The 18,911-nt window shown below is 35.0% G+C and overlaps 2 protein-coding genes and 1 long non-coding RNA gene across 11 annotated transcripts; 1 reads left to right on the top strand and 2 right to left on the bottom strand.

The window, feature by feature from the left end:
• Positions 1–693: 693 nt before the first annotated feature.
• Arl4 (ADP ribosylation factor-like 4) lies at positions 694–2,191 on the bottom strand. The gene is made up of 5 exons (XM_064681533.1): positions 2,034–2,191; positions 1,857–1,976; positions 1,706–1,803; positions 1,414–1,516; positions 694–1,347 (listed from the first exon to the last, which is right to left on the bottom strand). The coding sequence occupies exons 1-5, from the start codon at positions 2,085–2,087 to the stop codon at positions 793–795; spliced, it is 930 nt and encodes a 309-aa protein (XP_064537603.1). The 5' UTR covers positions 2,088–2,191; the 3' UTR covers positions 694–792.
• An 807-nt stretch (positions 2,192–2,998) lies between these two features.
• Positions 2,999–3,430, bottom strand: LOC135427873 (uncharacterized). Its single transcript, XR_010436153.1, has 2 exons — positions 3,267–3,430; positions 2,999–3,155 (listed from the first exon to the last, which is right to left on the bottom strand). It is a non-coding gene; the product is annotated as an uncharacterized LOC135427873 (long non-coding RNA).
• Positions 3,431–5,305: 1,875 nt separating this feature from the next.
• On the top strand, positions 5,306–18,649 carry LOC135427916 (uncharacterized). Of its 9 annotated transcripts, XM_064681655.1 has the most exons (13): positions 5,334–5,367; positions 5,453–5,521; positions 6,377–6,420; positions 8,040–8,666; positions 8,931–9,041; positions 9,678–10,112; positions 11,219–11,303; positions 11,672–11,860; positions 13,961–14,197; positions 14,545–14,999; positions 15,089–15,209; positions 15,616–16,155; positions 17,363–18,649. In XM_064681655.1, exons 3-13 carry the CDS (start codon positions 6,403–6,405, stop codon positions 18,064–18,066), a joined length of 3,522 nt encoding a protein of 1,173 aa, XP_064537725.1. In that variant the 5' UTR covers positions 5,334–5,367; positions 5,453–5,521; positions 6,377–6,402; the 3' UTR covers positions 18,067–18,649. The 9 variants fall into 9 exon arrangements, with proteins under 9 accessions (XP_064537729.1, XP_064537728.1, XP_064537726.1 ...); XM_064681656.1 differs by having other exon boundaries at positions 5,320–5,521; positions 9,681–10,112; XM_064681654.1 differs by having other exon boundaries at positions 5,321–5,521.
• The last annotated feature ends 262 nt before the right edge of the window (positions 18,650–18,911 follow it).

Below are 18,911 nucleotides of genomic sequence, written 5' to 3'. Positions count from 1 at the left end.
AATGTATTTATAGTTTAGTTTTCTTACAATAACTGTAACCAATTCAAATTGAATATTTAAATTTTTGTGTACTGTATATCGAGGGAAATATTTTAATAATCATCATAAATTGTATTATTAATTATGTTGATTTTATTTTAGTCATTAGTTAATAAAACTCAAAATTATTCCCCAATTCAAAAATAGGTAAATAATTTTTAAATAATAGTAAAAAAAATTTTATTGTTCAAAAATGTCAAGAAACAAATACATTTTGACACATACTTTTTGATATATTTTAGATATAAAGATCTATTTTAAAAGTTACACCTACGAATTATTTAAATATTTGCGTCAGTTTACAAGTTAACGATTTTCCGAACAAACTCAGTAAAAAATTTTTTTTTTTAAAATTGCAATTAAAATTTACCCTTTGCTTCTAAGCTAATGTATCTTTCATGTTAGATATATTTGCTCAATGTACTCGCAAAGAAAATGACGCAGATCAGCTTTGCTGAGGACTCGTATCATCACCAAGCCTGCTGTTGGACATTTTTTCGTGTGGCGTTTAGAGAGCGAAGAGCCAGTCGGCTGGCATGTCGTTTGAAGTGGGAAAAGCCAGGGTAGAAATTTTGCGTCGCATTCAAACTAATCTTGCTGTTATTTGTTTTTAAAAAAATTTTATGGATAATTGCGAAAAATCCACATTTCGGATATTTGTACATATGCGATATTTATTGTTTTAGTGCGTGTACATTTTGTTAATTGTGCTAAGCAGACTTTAATTTCTAAAATTCTATATTAAAAACAATATTACCGTTTATTCTTTTTACAAGACTTGCTAATTTTACGTCTCCTTAATATCATGTCGTATAAAGCATCCAATCCCTCTTGTAGTCCTTCGCCAGTAATAGCACAAGCGGGCTGTATGTACCAGCCTTTTATTTGCGTGGATGCGTTGATGTTATTGTGCTTAACTGTAAACTGGGAGCTGTTCTTTGTTGGTGATGTTGTATGAGGTGCGTTGCTCTTAGCATCGTTTGGCAAACTGGAGTCTTTACTCTTGGACTCCGCTTGGGAATGCGAATGTTGCGAATGTTGATGTGGAAATGTGACCTTTATTGACGATACGTGTCTTTCACTGTACTTGTCCGCATCAGGTGCCATCTGGGTTGCTGTGCCCTGATTAGAATAACTTTGGTTTGAAGTGGAAAAGCCGACAATGTTTCCTGTTGAAGTTGAGGTCGAGCTCAATATATTCGAAATTGGATTGTGTAGCTCATGTAATCCTAAGAGCTTTTCCAGTTCCTTGGGACAACATGCGTTTGGTAGATCTTGTTTGTTGGCCAAAATAAGCACAGGGACCCCCTGAAATCAAATTTAGAACAGGTCTTAAGTCATTTTGGTCGTTCGCTTTGTTTTCAATAAAAATACCTGATTGTCTGGACATTTGGCTGTTCGCATTAACTCCATTTTTGCCTCTTCCATACGATCCGTATCGACCGAATCCACAACAAATAGGATTCCATCTGTGCACCTAGTAAAATACACAATTTTTGTTCAATATTAATTGAATTAATTTCAATAAAATACATTTTATAGCATAATTATAGCACTCTACCATATGTAAACAAAATAAACATTGAATTGTATTCGCGGTATATTAGCATGTATATATAGATAGGTATACATGTGTATGTTGTCAGAAAACATCTGTTTTACGTACCGAGTATAGCTTCGCCAGAGCGGCCGAAGCTTTTCTTGTCCACCCACATCCCAAACGAGAAAGTGAACACCCCTCGCCTTTCCTAAAGTTCCCTGAACCTACAAAAACAAATTAATGACTTCATTCTTTTGCAATTCTTTGAATAGTGTACCTTCTCACAATTAAATCCAATAGTGGGTACTGTGTTTAAATACTGATCGAACTTAAGTCTGTATAGTGCTGTTGTTTTGCCAGCAGAATCCAAGCCGAGCATTACAACGTGTAGAGTTCCCTGCAATTATTATTGTCATTGATTATATATAAACATTAAATATGCTATATGGGCTACCTGTGAAGGCAAGGCATCCAATAAATTTCCATTTTTCACCATCGTTGCCCCCATTTTTTTTGTGTTTGTTCTTACATTGCCACAGTTTTGTTTAGGGATGCTGATTGTGTATCGATATATCGTATTTTAACGACTTAAGACGTGCGTCAAATTAGCGGCGGTGACTTAGCATCGATTTTTGGTACTTGGTATCGGCTACGGAACTACTCACTTTTAAATGAATTTATTTATGTTTATAAGCACAAAAGTAAATAAATTTTAAGGCAGAATTACAAAAATATTAATTATTTACTCTCTACATTCATTTGTTTTTTTTTTTATTTTAGCTTATACAAAAACATAACATAAGCATAAATATAACATCTGTAACAAAATTTACAATGAACATTAATTCAAATTCAAACAAAAACATAACTAAAGAAAAAAAACTACGGGTAATTGTTAATAATTTGTAACAAGATATTCAATGCAAAAATAATTCAAATTCAGAGAAATTTTAAACTTAAAAACATAACTGAAGAAAAATATATACATTGGATTCTGTGAACCTAACTAATACGTTTGGGATTATGGTGATTCGGACTTCTCCGACTTTGCCTGGTGCTTAGTCTTTACGGATAGTTTCCGGGCCAGCAGGATTAGGCGCATGTACTTGTATGGCATGCTCGATAGCCTGCATGGTGGCTCGCAGACTTTTAATAATCTTTTTATCCCACACAGATATAGTTGCGACTGAAGCTGCAGTGGCGTGGCTGGGGACGCAAGTAGACAAAGAAGCAGTGCACAAGCGATTCTTTTGCTTCTTGCCCGTTGCGATACGCTGAAGAATTTTGGAATTTAATTAAATTAGTTTCATTTGGCTTACTTGTTGGCTTACTTGTTTCTTCTGCTCCAGCATCGCTGAACCACGTTCATAGCAAGTTTCGGTGGTAAAGGGGATCGGATCTTTGTTATCGAAGACTGAGAACACAAATGTATTCATCTGCACTATTTTCATCTGCTAGAGTTGAGCTTTAACGTGCTGGTGTCTTTCGGTAATGTTTCCTAACCAGAGACCTCTTGCATTTCGGTGTTAGGATCGTACTCTCAGGCGGATCGCCAAGTCGTTTCATGGGCAATTCCCTGTGAGTCGTAAAGGTATTATCATTGATGTCAGCAGACTGATTTATCTCCTCTTTGTCCTCCGTAGGTTCATCAGAGTACGCATCACACGCCTCTCATCGGGTGGCGTACCAAACTGTGTTTGCATAGGATCAGTAAAAGATGCAATACGCTCTCTAATGCCAATTGTGGTGCCAACAACGGCAGCTTCAGACTTTTCAGCTCCATACTCCACGTTCATTTTTTCGATAACCAAGTAAAAGGCGCACCGGTAAAATGATTTGTGCGTGTGTTGGTGAGTTTCCAATGATTTGCAACACTGGTCACAACGTTGCACTGGTGCTCGATCAAAAAGTTTGGCGCCAATGAAATTTACAGAAAAATGATTTAAATATACATACACCAGGTATTTTGGTTTTACGGATACTTTATATCAAGATTAAATTTATAAATAGAAGCAAAAAAAATCTGCTATATAAATCCTTTTTCGAAACTAATTAATTTAAATTTTCTTTAAGTTTCATGTTGTCTGTTTAGTTATAGCACTAAGCAAACAACATATAGATAAGACACATTAAGAGTCCGTTCAGTTTTTCCATGAACACAAATAATTTGAATTAATTTGTTCCCGCTCAATACTGCATACAATTATTCAACACTGATTCCAAGCGGCGGTTCGGTTCCCGTTGAAGCTAGTAGTTCGATAAGCCTTTTGAATGAAAAACATGAGGTGTGTTTACATTTTATTATTTTTCTAAAAAACTTGCTGATCGATTTGTTTAGAATTAATGCGTTAGTCTTCCTAAATCATTATCTTTCCTAAGAAAAGATATTAGGGTTAAAAGGCAAGGCTATTTTTTTGCGGCTATTTTGTGTTGGGCTAGCAACGAGGTTGTTGAACTGTTGTACAATATCTTAAAAACGTGCTGATAGATTTTTATAATTTTTTCAAGATTGGTTAGGTGAAATAATAGGCTTTGATCGTGTTTGTAAGGTTTTCGGGGCCATTATCCCTGAATTAAGATACCCCTTGGTTTATCCATGTTAGAAGCTGCAATTCAAAAACAAATGAATGTAGACAGTATATAATTGAATTTTTTGCAATTTTGCATTTAAATTTATCTCGTGTTGTGCTTAAAAACCCAAATAATGGCAGTTAAAAGTGAGCGATTAATTTTCCTTCCAAGTACCAAAAATCGACGCTAATCTGACGCACATCATCACCGTTCTGATTGTGAAGAAAAAATCGATAGGTCTTAATGCTGATAGTGCTATTATTGAGAGACAGCTGTTTGGAATCGGCTATCAGCTGTTAAATTAAATTTGAAGCAAAATTGTTGCAACTCTGAACAACAATTGACGGATATTTTTTAAAGAATATATAAGTACGCGCTGGTAATATACATTTTTAGTTCCCATAAAGTATATACATATATTACCCTGTTACAACCCACCAAATCGATAAAGCCTTGCGATCTGTCTGTTTCTATTTAAACTAAACGAACAGTTTTGAAGTTATGTGTATTTTTTTTTCCAATAGCAAGGCGGAAAAATAACAGGATCAACGCTCGCTATCAGGCACTAAATAAGCTATGGGCAACGAATATGTCATGAACAGACACATTTTTATTTCAATTATATTACACTTACAATTTTAAATAAATTAAGTTATATTTCGAATAAAAATAAGTTATAATGTTTAAAAAAGACATTCTATTATGAATTGAAGGCATTAAAAGAGACTAACATATGTATATACATATGTATGTATATACATTTTGGCTTATTAAATAGTCTAAACTAGACAATTGTGTCTTTGTAAATTTATGCCCAATAAAATGGATATTTAAGCCATTGTGAGCGAAATCTGTATGAAATAGGAACATGTAGTATGTATGAATGTATGTGTGAATGTATGTTTGTATGTATGTATGGCACATATGGCCGATTGTGTGTGCACGGCTTTTAATATAGGACTGTATTTAAATAAACATATCGAGCATGTATTTAAATTTATACATATGTATGTTTATATGTTTACGCATGTGGCTGTGTATGCATGTATGAATATACATATACATATATAACTACATATGTATATGTTATAATACTATATTGTGAATGTGCGGGAACTTGGCAATATAGAAAAAAAATAGAATGTGGACAGTGTGGACGCTATCTTTAATGTGCACTCATATTCTTTGAATCGAACGGCATATACATCCATCCATATGTATGTAGATATATTTTGTTCATTCGAGGTTATTATTTTAGTCCGGATGGTATTTTAATTTTATTGTTATCTTACACAAGTTTAGACCGCGTAATTTAGGTAAGACTGTGCAGCGTTGTACGTGTATAATTAATTGAAACAAAATTACGAAGTGGTAAGTTAAAGCAAGCTGATTAAGTAATCTTCTATTAAAACGTGAATAAAGTCTTTTAAAAAATATGTATATGCATGCAGATAAACAAATGGTTATATAAGATTACAGTTGTAAATACCAACCTGTTTATATAAATGTCAATTTATATTTACGAGCATTTAGATCCAACCAAGTACTATATATGTAAATGTCTTCTATGTAATATGTATGCATTTAATATATGTATGTATTTTAGAATATGTAAATATGTATGCGTGCTTGCTTAAACGGATACATGTATGTATGCGCACATATGCCGAAAGATCATGCACATACATGTGTACATATGAGCCACATATATACATACATACATACATATAAAACAAAACCGTAAAAATAATAAACGGTGTCAACAGGTGGGAATAATATAGAATGTTTTTATACATACATATATTCTGTTGTTAATATATTCTATATGCATGTGTATATCAAATATGTTCAATTGCTCATTTGATCGATTTTTCTCACTCCATACATACATATATATATATATATATATATATATGTATTTATGTATTTGTTACATGAATTGCTAAAATATCATTCGAATAAAACAAACATGGGCATTACATGAAAGACCTATAAATCTTTTAGTGTATTTTTATACCCTTGTTGAGGGTATTATAATTTTGTCGTGAAATGTTTAACGCATAGAAGGAGACATCTCCGACCTCATAAAGTATATACATATATTCTAGATCAGACTATACCATATAGCTAACTTTTTTGTTTATCAAAATATCTTGATCAAACTCGGCATTTATAAGTTTATTAATATAGACTTTAATTATTCTAATTATTTTTAACATTTTTTAGATACACCTTTTTGAATATCTTTTATAATGGATTCTGAAGCTGTGGTAAGTGCAAAAGCTAAAATTTTTTATTTCACATCAATTACTTTACAATTCATATAACTCAAACTTCATCAACTTCATTTTACAAAGTACTTGCCATATTTTATTTACACTCTGCCCGCGAGAAGAAAGGGGTATATTGGTTTCGATGCCAATGAAGACTTCAAATTTCGAATATTTACTTGTGTTAACCCGCTTAAAACATGTATTTCGGTTTTTTTTTTGTCCACTTCTACTTCACTAAATTGGAAAAGTCTATATCTAACCCAATGTAAGAGCTAGTTTGACCAATTTTTGCAGAGCTTTTACTGATGATCTCCCTTAAAATTTAATCGCCACAAATGGTCGGACCCCGTATTTCCTAAAAGCACAAGAGAGTATTGCAAAGTAGGTTCTACCCGACTGCAACGTTCTTACTTGTGCTTAACCGAATTCATTCTTAAATAATTTCTTTGTTTATTTTCCGATTGTTATATCAATGGGTGTAGAAGACATACAAATTTGCATTTTTTGTATGCCCAAACTGCCTACTACTAGTACGGAGTATCTCTTAGTTAAAGGCTCTCAAACTTGTTTACCATTGACTGGAAACAATTGCCGGCATCGCCCACTTAAATTAATAAGGAGTATTATAATAATAAGAAAATGATTCGTTACATAATATAATAATAGGAAAATGGCGCCCAACGTTAGGCACATTTTCTTATTATTATACCCTGAACCCATTGAAATTGGGTAAAAAGGGTATAATGTATTTGTGCAAATGTATGTAACAGGCAGAAGGAAGCATCTCCGATCCCATAAAGTATATATATTCTTGATCAGCATCAATAGCCGAGTCGATTTAGCCATGTCCGTCTGTCTGTCCGTCTGCCCGTCCGTCCGTCTGTCCGTATGTATGAACGCAAGGATCTCAGAACCTATAAGAAATTTTGAAATTTTAGCTGTAGGTCCTCCTAGTCCATGCGCAGATTGAGCTTGTTTCCGATAAACGATAACTTGCCCCGTTTCCAAGTAATCGATATCGAAATCCTGTTTTTTGGGAAATTTCGGTAAATAATATGAGCTAGAATCACCAAACTTGACATGTAGCTTCTGGAATAACATTTATATATCAATTATCTTTTTTATTTACCTATCGCCTGTTGGAAGAAGAGGGTTCAGGGTATCCCCTAGTCGGGAGCTCCCGACTAGAACCTCTAACTTGTTATAATATGCAACGTCGCACAAATACAAAGCCGCCGGTCATATCGCCAACACGCACGCGTTCACCCAAACAAATCTAACAATTTAAACTGATTGCTGAATTTGGACCGTCGACCTGCCGTCTTCAGATTCGAACCTCTTGCGGTTTAGGCTATGCGTTTACCAATCAGTCAGACAGTCAGTCGGGACACGCAGTTTAATATGTATATCCATCCATCTATAGACTATTGATTTCTTGAATGTCACCAAGGATATGCGCTGCCATCTATAGACGATTCTGGCTTTCAATTAAATGCAATCCAATTTGATAACGATGCTTGCCAATTGCTTTCTTTACATAAGTGCATAAGTGCATAAGTGCTTGCCTTCAAAAATGCTTTCAATAACGTGTCATTGTTTTTCATTTTAACATTAAGACGAAATTAAGTGAAACCGAAAATTCGCAATTGGTTAAGGAGTCGAAAGAAAATGTCCCAACTGAAGCAACTGGCACAACTAACGATGAAAATGAGGAAGTGGCTAGTGTAGAGGATAGCACTGAGAGTCAGTCACATACAGAGATCAAAACGACAACTACAATCGTTACGACCAAAAAGGATAATGGCGATGAAGCTCCCCTTACAGAGACCCAAACAACGACTACGGTCGTTCTTACAAAAAAGGATAGCGGAGAGGGAACTGAAACTCAAAAGGAAACTGAAACGACATCATCAACAGTTGTTGTAGCCAAAAAAGCAGACGGATTGGAAACAAAGACTACAGATAATGTATCCAGTGTTGAAAACGGCCAGATAAAAGCCGAAACTAAAGAATCGCAGCCAGTTAAGCCCGAACCGGAATCGAAGCCGATTACAGAAACCGCTGATAATACCAACAAAAGTGGCTCGCAATCGAGTATTCCAGATATATCTACGGATGCCGCTGAGCAAAATGTTAGCCTTTCAGAGAGGAAAGCAGAAGAAGAAGAATCAGAAGAGGGTGACAGTACGTCTGATGAGGAAGAGTTGGGAGAAGAGACCAAGACCGAGGCCAAGATTGAAAAAGTATAAAACCTTTTATTTGCCTATAATATTAGCGCGTATTCCAATACTTAACGCAAATGCTCGTTAACTTATATACTATATACTATAGACTTATATACAAAATCTATAACTTTAAATAAGTTATTTTATGGATAATATATATTTTGTTTCATTTGTTTTGAATTCTAACAAGTAACTAGGCCAACTACCTGAGGATGAGCGAACATTCAAATGTGTTTCCAATTATTAACATTATTATTATTATTAACAACTTCATTTCTTTAGAATAAAGATGACCAAGACGAATCCCATATAGTTAGCCAGCCAGAAGTTGTTGTTGCCGCCGCAGAAGTGAAAAAAACCCAAGACTCGGTTGAGAAAGCAAACAACGCGAATGTAAGTAATTACACTATATTTGATATATTTGTGTTGCATTTACAAATATTCCGTATTGTAAGAACTATTTTTTATACCCTGAACCCATTGAAAATGGGTAAACAGGGTATAATGTATTTGTGCAAATGTATGTAACAGGCAGAAGGAAGCATCTCCGACCCCATAAAGTATATATATTCTTGATCAGCATCAACAGCCGAGTCGATTTAGCCATGTCCGTCTGTCTGTCCGTCCGTCCGTCCGTCCGTGTGTATGAACGCAAGGATCTCAGAACCTATAAGAGCTAAAGACTTGAAATTTTAGCTGTAGACCCTCCTAGTCCATGCGCAGATCGAGTTTGTTTCCGATAATCGATAACTTGTCCCGTTTCCAAGTAATCGATAAAAATCGACATGTATCTTCTAGAATAGTATATTTCATTTTATACCTATCGCCTGTTGGAAGAAGAGGGTTCAGGGTATCCCCTAGTTGGGAGGACCCGACTAGAACCTTTTACTTGTTAAATATTATTTTCGCCAAATTTGAATAGTAATTCGACTACAATCTAGATTTTCAAAACTGTGGGCCAATCAATACCCATTGGATAGGGGCAAACTGTTTGCTTTTAAAATTTTACCATTTGCGCTTATCTTTCAGAAGGATATTAATAATCAAATAGAGAACATTATATCGGACATTGATATAAATATAAAAGCACAGGAAAAAATAACGCAACTTAAGGAACAGGAGCTGCAACTTATCCAGAAACAAAAGGAGTTGGCCAACCAGATTCAACAGCAACAACTATTAGCACAAAAGCTGTTCGCCCAAAATCAATTGAAGGAACAGGAGTTGAAGGCGCAACAGTATCAGCAAAATCAATTGAAGGAACAGGAGCTGAGGTCGCAACAGTATCAGCAAAATCAATTGAAGGAACAGGAGCTGAGGGCGCAACAGTATCAGCAACAGCAACAGCAACAGCAACTAAAGCAGTTCCAGAGCCACAACGAGTATAAGGAGGAGATAGCTCCAAAAGTAGCACAGGATTACACAAAGGTTTATGGCCACCAAGAAGATGCATACGACAAAAAGGTAGGCCATAATAGCACTAAGAGCACAAAGCAAAAAAATCTCATCCTAATTAAGAAAATCAAGCAACACGGTCGGGCTGCCTTTTTGTATATACCCTGTACGCAAAGAAAATGTGTTAAATGGGCATTACAAAAGTTGTAACAGAGAGACGCCATCTCAGGTATATCCCCCCGAATCAGATCGATGAGCAGATCTACCGATCTGCCCATACTCGTCTTTCCGTCCTGCCCTCTGTCTGTAAAAAACGCGTTCATCTCAAATTATAAGAGCATGATTGTACACTTTCACATTCTAATGTCAAATATGTACAGTATGTATATTTTGTTCGTTGTTTACTCAGTTTACACGTTCATATGCATGTAGTATATATCTTATATATATTTGTATCCATATATATGTATATATGTATCTGTATTTGCATTTGTCTTTGCATTTGTATGTGGTACTCGTGCTATTCAAATTCATTTGGGTGATCTGTTACCCACTCTCCGAGTATCTCTATAATTAGCATTTAAGAGAGCTTCTCATATATGCACACATCATTCACAGACAACTATATACTCAACCACACACACACACACACACATAGGGGTGTGTGTGTGTGTGTGTGTGTGTGTGGATGAATCTGTTAAGAAAATTTTATTTGTGAGAAAGGCGAAGGCGAAGGCGTTTACGAGTCCAATTTGTGTTTAACAATGCAAAAAGGTTTTTCAACGTCCAATATTAAGGGCCTATCCCAATCTTTATGGAATTCTTGTGAAGTGGAAAGGTCACATGGCCAAATTAATTGTAACAATTGTACAATTGAAAGGAAACGCGGCTTTCGACCTAGCGATCGTTATGATGAAAGCAAGAAACAAATTTTGCTCGAACTGAGCACAAAACTGTGGCAAAGGAAAAATGTACGTAGATCGTTGCAAAAGGCATCCCACACCTATGTACATATATATGTACATATCTGCCGATATGAATGGGATAATATAATCACAATATACACGAATGTCAGCATACATACATAGTATATGAATTTCGAATATAAGTTCATTGAATATACAATTTGATTGAATTTAGAAACAAGTGTATGAATGTGTATGTAATTAAAATAGGAATCATCCAACTTGTCGAGGACTGTAGATTTGCGCAAAATATTCACTCCAGCTACAGATGCACCCGAAATATTGCCAAAGAACCGTAAGTAATAAATATTCAATCAATTGAATTGAAAAAAAGGTGATACGTAAAATAAAATAAAATTATAATGTTAAATATGTACGGCGGTTACCCAATCCAGAAGCCTTCTTCTACATTCGTAAGCTCTTTTCATTTCTGCAAAAGTATAACCACACATATCCTTAATCATCTTCATCAAATATTACATGATATATGTATGTATATATATTTCATATCTGTATACATATCTGTATATCTGAAATTCGCTTTTTGCTTAATGGTTTAATGCTTTCATGTTAATTAGGAATCATTGTGGATTACGTATCGCCTTTTAAGCACCACTTTAACAATACTTTGAATTGAATTTAACTTGAATTTGTTCAAAATAGGAAAGCTATATGCCTCATCAGCATTTTATTCGCCATCACTGCATCCAACCGTGGAGGACCAGGTTGAGCTAGCTCGCCGAATATCGCATTCATTGAGTGACATAAGCAATCACACCTCTAAGGGTCAATCAATGTATGTGAATCGCAAAAAACGATCAGTTAAATGGGTTCACGAAGGTTCTGGCCAAGGTAATAGATCGATCTCTTGTTGCATGCATAAGGTCCTCTTATTTTACTAGCTATTATCCGTGTACACTTCTAATACGATGTATGTACATAATTATATACATCATTTAGGTCATCAAATGGAAACTGTTCGTTGTCTAAAAAAACATTGCTACCTGTACACCTAATTCGGTTTTTACACGGTAGATTGGTTCCAGGACAAAGAACCGAGTACAAAATGACATTGATCGTATCCAATAATATGTGATTGGTTCCTTATCTCTTAAACCTATAAAAATTAGTGAAAAACAGAAAAACAAAAGGATATTTTAAGAAGAAGGATTCATGTTTATTTTATTAAATCGCATACATGTGTAATGTGCATTTAGACAAGCACAGTTACTAAAAGAAAGACGAGAAAGAAGGGCTATCTCCGGCACGCCGAAGATTTAATACCCTTGCAGACCCAACCTTTTCATAATGCTCATTGTGATTGGCCCGTATCTAATAAGCACAGCGAAAATACTTAATGTCGAATATGGTTAAGATATCTTGATAAACAAAAAAGTTTTCCATACAACTTAATTTTCGACCGATCGTTCCTATGGCAGCTATATGATATAGTGGTCCGATGTAAATAAGATTTTGCATAAATGGAGGGAGTATAGTAAAACTAATAAATGCCGAGGTTGGTCAAGATATCTAGATGAACAAAAAGTTGTTTATACAAGAACCTACTTTTCGACCGATCGTTTCTATGGCAGCTTTATGATATAATGGTCCGATCCAGCTGGCTCCGACATATGTACTTCTGCAAAGTTTTAAAACTGAAACTAGCTCGCATAGAAACAGACAGATTGACATGGCTATATCGACTCGGATGTTGATACTGATCAAGAATATATATACTTTATGGGGTCGCAGATGTCTCCTTCTATGCATTACACATTTAACGACAAAATTATAATACCCTCGGCAAGGGTATAAAAAGATATGCACTCTAAGCTTGAAAGTAAGTAAGTTCAGGAACTGAAAACAATTATGTAAAACAGCTTTGTTGCTATCAAAACGAATAGGTTATTCAATTCAAAATGAATAAAATATAAATAACTGAATGAATATAAAAGATTTTTTGGCTGACCTTTTATCTTAACGTAAAGTTGGAAAAACAAATTCGCCTATCAAAAATTTCTTCAGAAAATATTAAAAATTGCTCTGACACAAAAAGGGAATTCACCTAAACTTGTGATATGAACATATTTCGGAATAATTTAATTTGACATAAAAAATCGAAACCCAAACAATTTCAAATCATGTTAAATGGTTTAAAATCGTGGAAAAAATATAAAACAAATTGTATTTTCAAACCGTGTAAAAACAGAATTTGGTGTACTTACATTTATGATTAGTTAGTGTGGCTTTAATTATGCCATCGCAACATGGAGTAAAATGAAGATCCAGAACATAAAAAGCATTTTTGGGGAAATAAGACTTCTTGTTTAGGATAATTTAATATAGGTATATAGTATAGGGATCTGAACATTTTGGTTTGAGGCATAGGTTTGTGCGATTTGGGGCGGTCAGTTTTGCCAATTCAGCCATTTTGTAGCTAACTTTGGCTATTTTAAGTTGGAAACATTTGCAAGCAAATTTAAGCTACTTTAAGCTACTGCGAGTAAAGACTAATGTATATTTAAATAGAAAGAAACCAAATGAAGTTAGACTAGATAGACGACTGTCTAGGCAGGGAAGATATAGGGTATTTATACTGTACTCATATTTATATATCCATATGCATATGTACATAAAGTACACAAATATTAAAGCATGAATCATTTTAAAATTAGCCTTTACTAATTGCACAGACATAATAAGTATTTTAATTGATTCCATACGTTTCCGTTATGGATCTATGTATGTTATCAGCTTTTATATTCCTTACTAACGTTATCGTCTTCTATTATTATTCCCTTCTATGTAATCAAGTCAATAGGAATCAGTAATCCCTTTAAGTATAGTAAATGATTATCCTTTTCCTTGTGTGTCCAAAAGAAAAGTAAAAAAAGTAATTGATTAATTTGTATAAAAATGTGTTTACTTAAACTTATAAATATCGTATTGTAGAAATAGAAGAAGATGATATTATTGAAACACGCTCGTTAAGTAAAGAAAATACGGAAGAAATTTTGAAGCCCGATTTAAATAAGCTGGAAAAAATGCCATTAAAGCTAGTCATGAATCCACGAGGACAAATGCGCGATTATAACTCACTGAAAGAATCAATAAATGTTGAATCTGGCCTTTTATCACCTGACAATTGCGCTGAGCTAATAACTGCGCTGCAACTGCATAAAGGCCGAGGTAAACAACTTACCATTACATTTACCAATAACTATTTTTAAGTACAACAATAACACAATTACACACACACACAGACACGCTCACATAATCATAAATTAGGTAAAGAATTGTTTTGTTTTCCGCTGCGTTTACAAACTTGTTAATTTTGTTGATTTATTGCTGGTTTTGAAAGGTTCCTTGATAATTAAATAATTAATAATTTAATTTATTTAATAACATGTACCACAAACAAATATTGCTTTGCCCGCCATCGCCGCCTCGGTCTGCTTGCTGCTCTTCTATAAACAACAACAACGATCATAAAAATATATATATGTATATGCATATATACAAACATCGGCATCAAGGAGCTGAGCTCTTTGCAAAGCGTCGTAGAAAGGCTGAAAATTGGGTAGTCGACGAGACAAATGCCGGCATTCACAGTCCATCTGGTATTCCAGATTACCAACAATATCAGGCAAGACCGGCAACCTCGCCGAGCATTTTGCCCGCCTATTCGGATGCTGGCAAGCATCGGGTTCAATTGAATCTTCACCAGGATCAGCTCATCGAGAAATACTCAAAGCCCGGCGTTCAGGTGGTTAAATCGCCCTGGGAAGCTGCTCTCCAGACGGGCTCGGCGAGCGCAGCATTTTTGGAGGACTCCAGATATCAGAACCAAACACCGATTGCCTCTCAAGCGTCACCTGTGCATTTCAATCAAGACCTTACCGATTCACCCAGTTCAATAGCAGAGCTGCCGTCACGTCAGCCTGCCTCTCTTTATGCTCCATCGAACAACGTACAGGATCCGTATAAAAATGTTAGTCATTCTATTCCATTCACTTGAAATATTGGTATATGTATGCTATATGCTATATATATATTTTAATCACAATCTTTTGCTTTTAGCTGCCGCAGACTCGCGGCCAAAGCCAACCCAATCAACAGCCGTGCAATCCACAAAGAGAACTCGCATACAAGCCGAGCGTGGCCCAAGGCTGGGGAGGTCGCAATGTTGAACTACCAAGAGGTGAGAGCTCAAACTAATTATTAATTATTCATCTAATAAGAATACAACAAAATAGCATAAATAGATCATAAGTTCTTTATCTAAGAATCTTGCATCATTAGGCCTAATTCTAATTCGAATTTTAATTTTCTTAGTCCTAAGTACCTTAAAAGGAAATCCCCAATTCGTTTTATTTTAATTTATAGTTTATTGTCAATGCTAAATTTAATATTACAACAAAATATCATAAATAGATTCTTATTTGAGAATCTTGCATCCTTAGGCGTAATTCTAAGTCGAATTTTGATTCTCTTAGTCCTAAAGAAGTCCCCAATTATTATTATTTTTTTTTTTATTTAAAAGAAAGTCAGTGAACGTATATATTGCGATTTCGTTTGTTTTGTTAATGCCAAATTAAATATTTCAGAGTATTATTGGCAACAATGTGAAGCACAGAATACTGATGATATGAGTGAATATTATTACTCAAATGAACATGTTCTCGTAGATCCAAAGGTCTATGGCGCTAATCAGAGCGTAGTACATCTAACTAATAATTCAAGCAACTATTTTAACGATGAAATCGAACATAGGCTACTTCAGTTAGAACAATTTCAGAAATGCTTTATGCAACAGCAAAGGCTGCGTCTTAACCGAGAAAGCAATTATGGCATGCCTGAGGCGGCATCTGGTCAACGGAATACGGACTCTGAGATTGTAGCTCCAGATAATGCGAAATTATCAGAATGTAAAGAAGAAGATATAAGAGAGGGTATCGCTGAAGTAACTGATCCAGTTAATGTGCGTGAACTAATTTTCTCATTTGAGCAACAGTCCTTGCGAGAACAGGAAGGACTTCAGAAAAACCAAAACCGATGCGAATTTACAACTGAAAAAAGGCGTTCGATTGACGATAATTCAAAATCACAAAGTGAAAGAAATTTTGATGATGGACCTACAACAAAAGGCATGATTGCATCCACTCCAACTTTCTGTTCTGTTCATATCCTCCAATATATGTGCTCACATAAATATCTGTATATTGTATTACAATTTTGTCACAATATGTTTAACAATATAAGGTATATATATTTGTTGAACACGAGTGCGACCTGTTTCTAAATATTCGACCAGTCTCTAATCTCTTGATCCTATAGCAAACCTCCTTATTTGATAGACTGTGGTCCCCAAACGAAGAAATAGCTAGTTTTTCAATGGTTAAAAGTATATAAATTCTTGATCAGTATCAACATTCGAGTCGATATAGCCATGTCCATCTGTTTGTTTCTATGCGAACTAGTCTCAGTTTTAAAGCTATCTTTATGAAACTTTGTAGAAGTGCTTCTTTTTGTTGCACGCAGTACATATGTCGGAGCCAGCTGGATTGGACCACTAAATCATATAGCTGAAATAGGAACGATCGGTCGAAAATTAAGTTGTATGGAAAACTTTTTTGTTTTTCAAGATATCTTGACCAAACTCGGTATTTATTTGATTTACTATGCTCTTCATATATATGCAAAATCCTATTAAGATCGGACCACTATATCATATAGGAACCATAGGAACGATCGGTCGAATATTAAGTTGTATGGAAAACTTTTTTGTTTTTCACGATATCTTAACCATACTCGACATTAACTATTTTCGCTGTGCTTCTAAGATACGGGCAAATCACAATGAGCATTATGAAAAGGTTGGGTCTGCAAGGTATTAAATCTTCGGCGTGCCGAAGATAGCCCTTCCTTCTCGATTTTTGTTTAAAGCGGTAAACTAAAAAACGAAAGATACTTGAACTGTTTATACTACTTGGTGACTACAACTTTAGAGATTTGCTCAAAAAACAGCATTTTGATATCGATTTTTTGGAAACGGGGAGGAGGTTCTGAGGTCGGCGCGCTCATACATACAGACAGACATAAGGACAGGCAGACAGACATGGCTAGATCGACTCGGATATTGATACAGATCGATAATATAAAGCTACAGCTATAGATAACAAAGGCTAGATTTGTTGCATAGTGTTATTTGGATATACCTGTATGTTTGTGAATATGTGAACGTGTGTATGTATATTTGTATGAATATTTGGATGTGATAGTATTTTTCCTACAAACATATTGTACAATAAGTTCTAATATATTATTTGATTTAATTGATTTACTTTCCTGTAGGTTTATATGTGCCTAAGGAAATCTCACTGGCAAGTTACGCACCTCCGCCAGTACAGCTAGGGGATCATCGGCAACAAACATCTAACTTTGGAGGCCCAACAAAAGGCGACTTTTCCCAAGGATATCACACATCTCATGCTGGTGAAACACCAAGTGGCTTTCCTATTTCGAATCCCACATCCGGATTATATTCATCAGTGCCGCCCAAGCAACAACTCTATGCTCCGGCGAGCTACCAAAAGGTGCCCCCAGGCTCCGTCCAGGCAGGACCACAGGTCAACTTTAGTCCCTCGCCGTTGTCATTTGACAAGTTGTCCAAATTTCAAGAATCCGACCAAAGAAATGCGGGTGCATCGAATCAGCGATATCTTAATGTAAACAAACAGCCAGCATATACAAATGTGCGGAATGCATCCCCCACTCCGTTCTCATCTGGAGGTATCGGCAATCGTGCAGGTTTTGATAATATCCAACGATCACCTTTTGCATCGACCCCATCAAATTCAACTCTGCCACAATTAAGCGCTTATGGACAGAATGCATATAGTCCGGAATCTCATCAATTGCGTGCCCCTGGCCCTGGCCAATGCTTTAACAACAGCGCTCGTGGCTGGAGCCAAGCCTCGAATACTCAACGAAACTCAAATGTCCTCTGTTCAAGGGTCCCAGTAGCGACAGAAGGTCTGCCTTACTCAGACTTCTGAAATTGATCAGATATAATACCATATATTATAGTTCATAATTTGTAATCCGATTACGATTTACGACATGCTAATCTTCTATTCAACGCATACATACATATACATATGTGTATACATATATCTATATAAAAATACACACACATACACATACTCATATACATAGACATATTTTCATATACATATACACATACACATACACATACACATACACATACATATACATATACACATACACATACACATACACATACACATACACATACACATACACATACACATATACATATACATATACATATACATATACATATACATATACATATACATATACATATACATATACATATACATATACATATGCATATACATATACATATACATATACATATACATATACATATTCATATACATATACATATACATATACATATACATATACATATACATATACATATACATATACATATACATATACATATACATATGTATGCATATGATTGAATATATACGATATACATATATGAATGTTTATTGATTGCGTTTGTTTATTTGCTTCTATAAAATAATAATATACATTTATGAACAATTTTGTGATTTAGTCATTTTTCATATCATTTGTATTTTATCATCTTGGATAGGGTATTCGGCCGATGTACGGGCAAAGTCGACTTTAAGAAACAAAAGCATGTCTAAGTAGAAGGAAATAGTTAAAAATGGTGCTAATCAAGACCGATATATATGTACATACATATATGTATCCTAGAGTACCCATTTGCAGTGGGCCGAGGGTGGAACAATGGTGACAACACAACGGATATACATACATACATATGTATGTATGTGCATCT

Source organism: Drosophila montana, unplaced genomic scaffold, assembly GCF_035044405.1.
Source record: "Drosophila montana isolate Dmon_TW-CO22-7 unplaced genomic scaffold, ASM3504440v1 contig_2397_1, whole genome shotgun sequence".
Taxonomy (NCBI): domain Eukaryota; kingdom Metazoa; phylum Arthropoda; class Insecta; order Diptera; family Drosophilidae; genus Drosophila; species Drosophila montana.
This window is presented reverse-complemented; position numbering and strand designations above follow the sequence as displayed.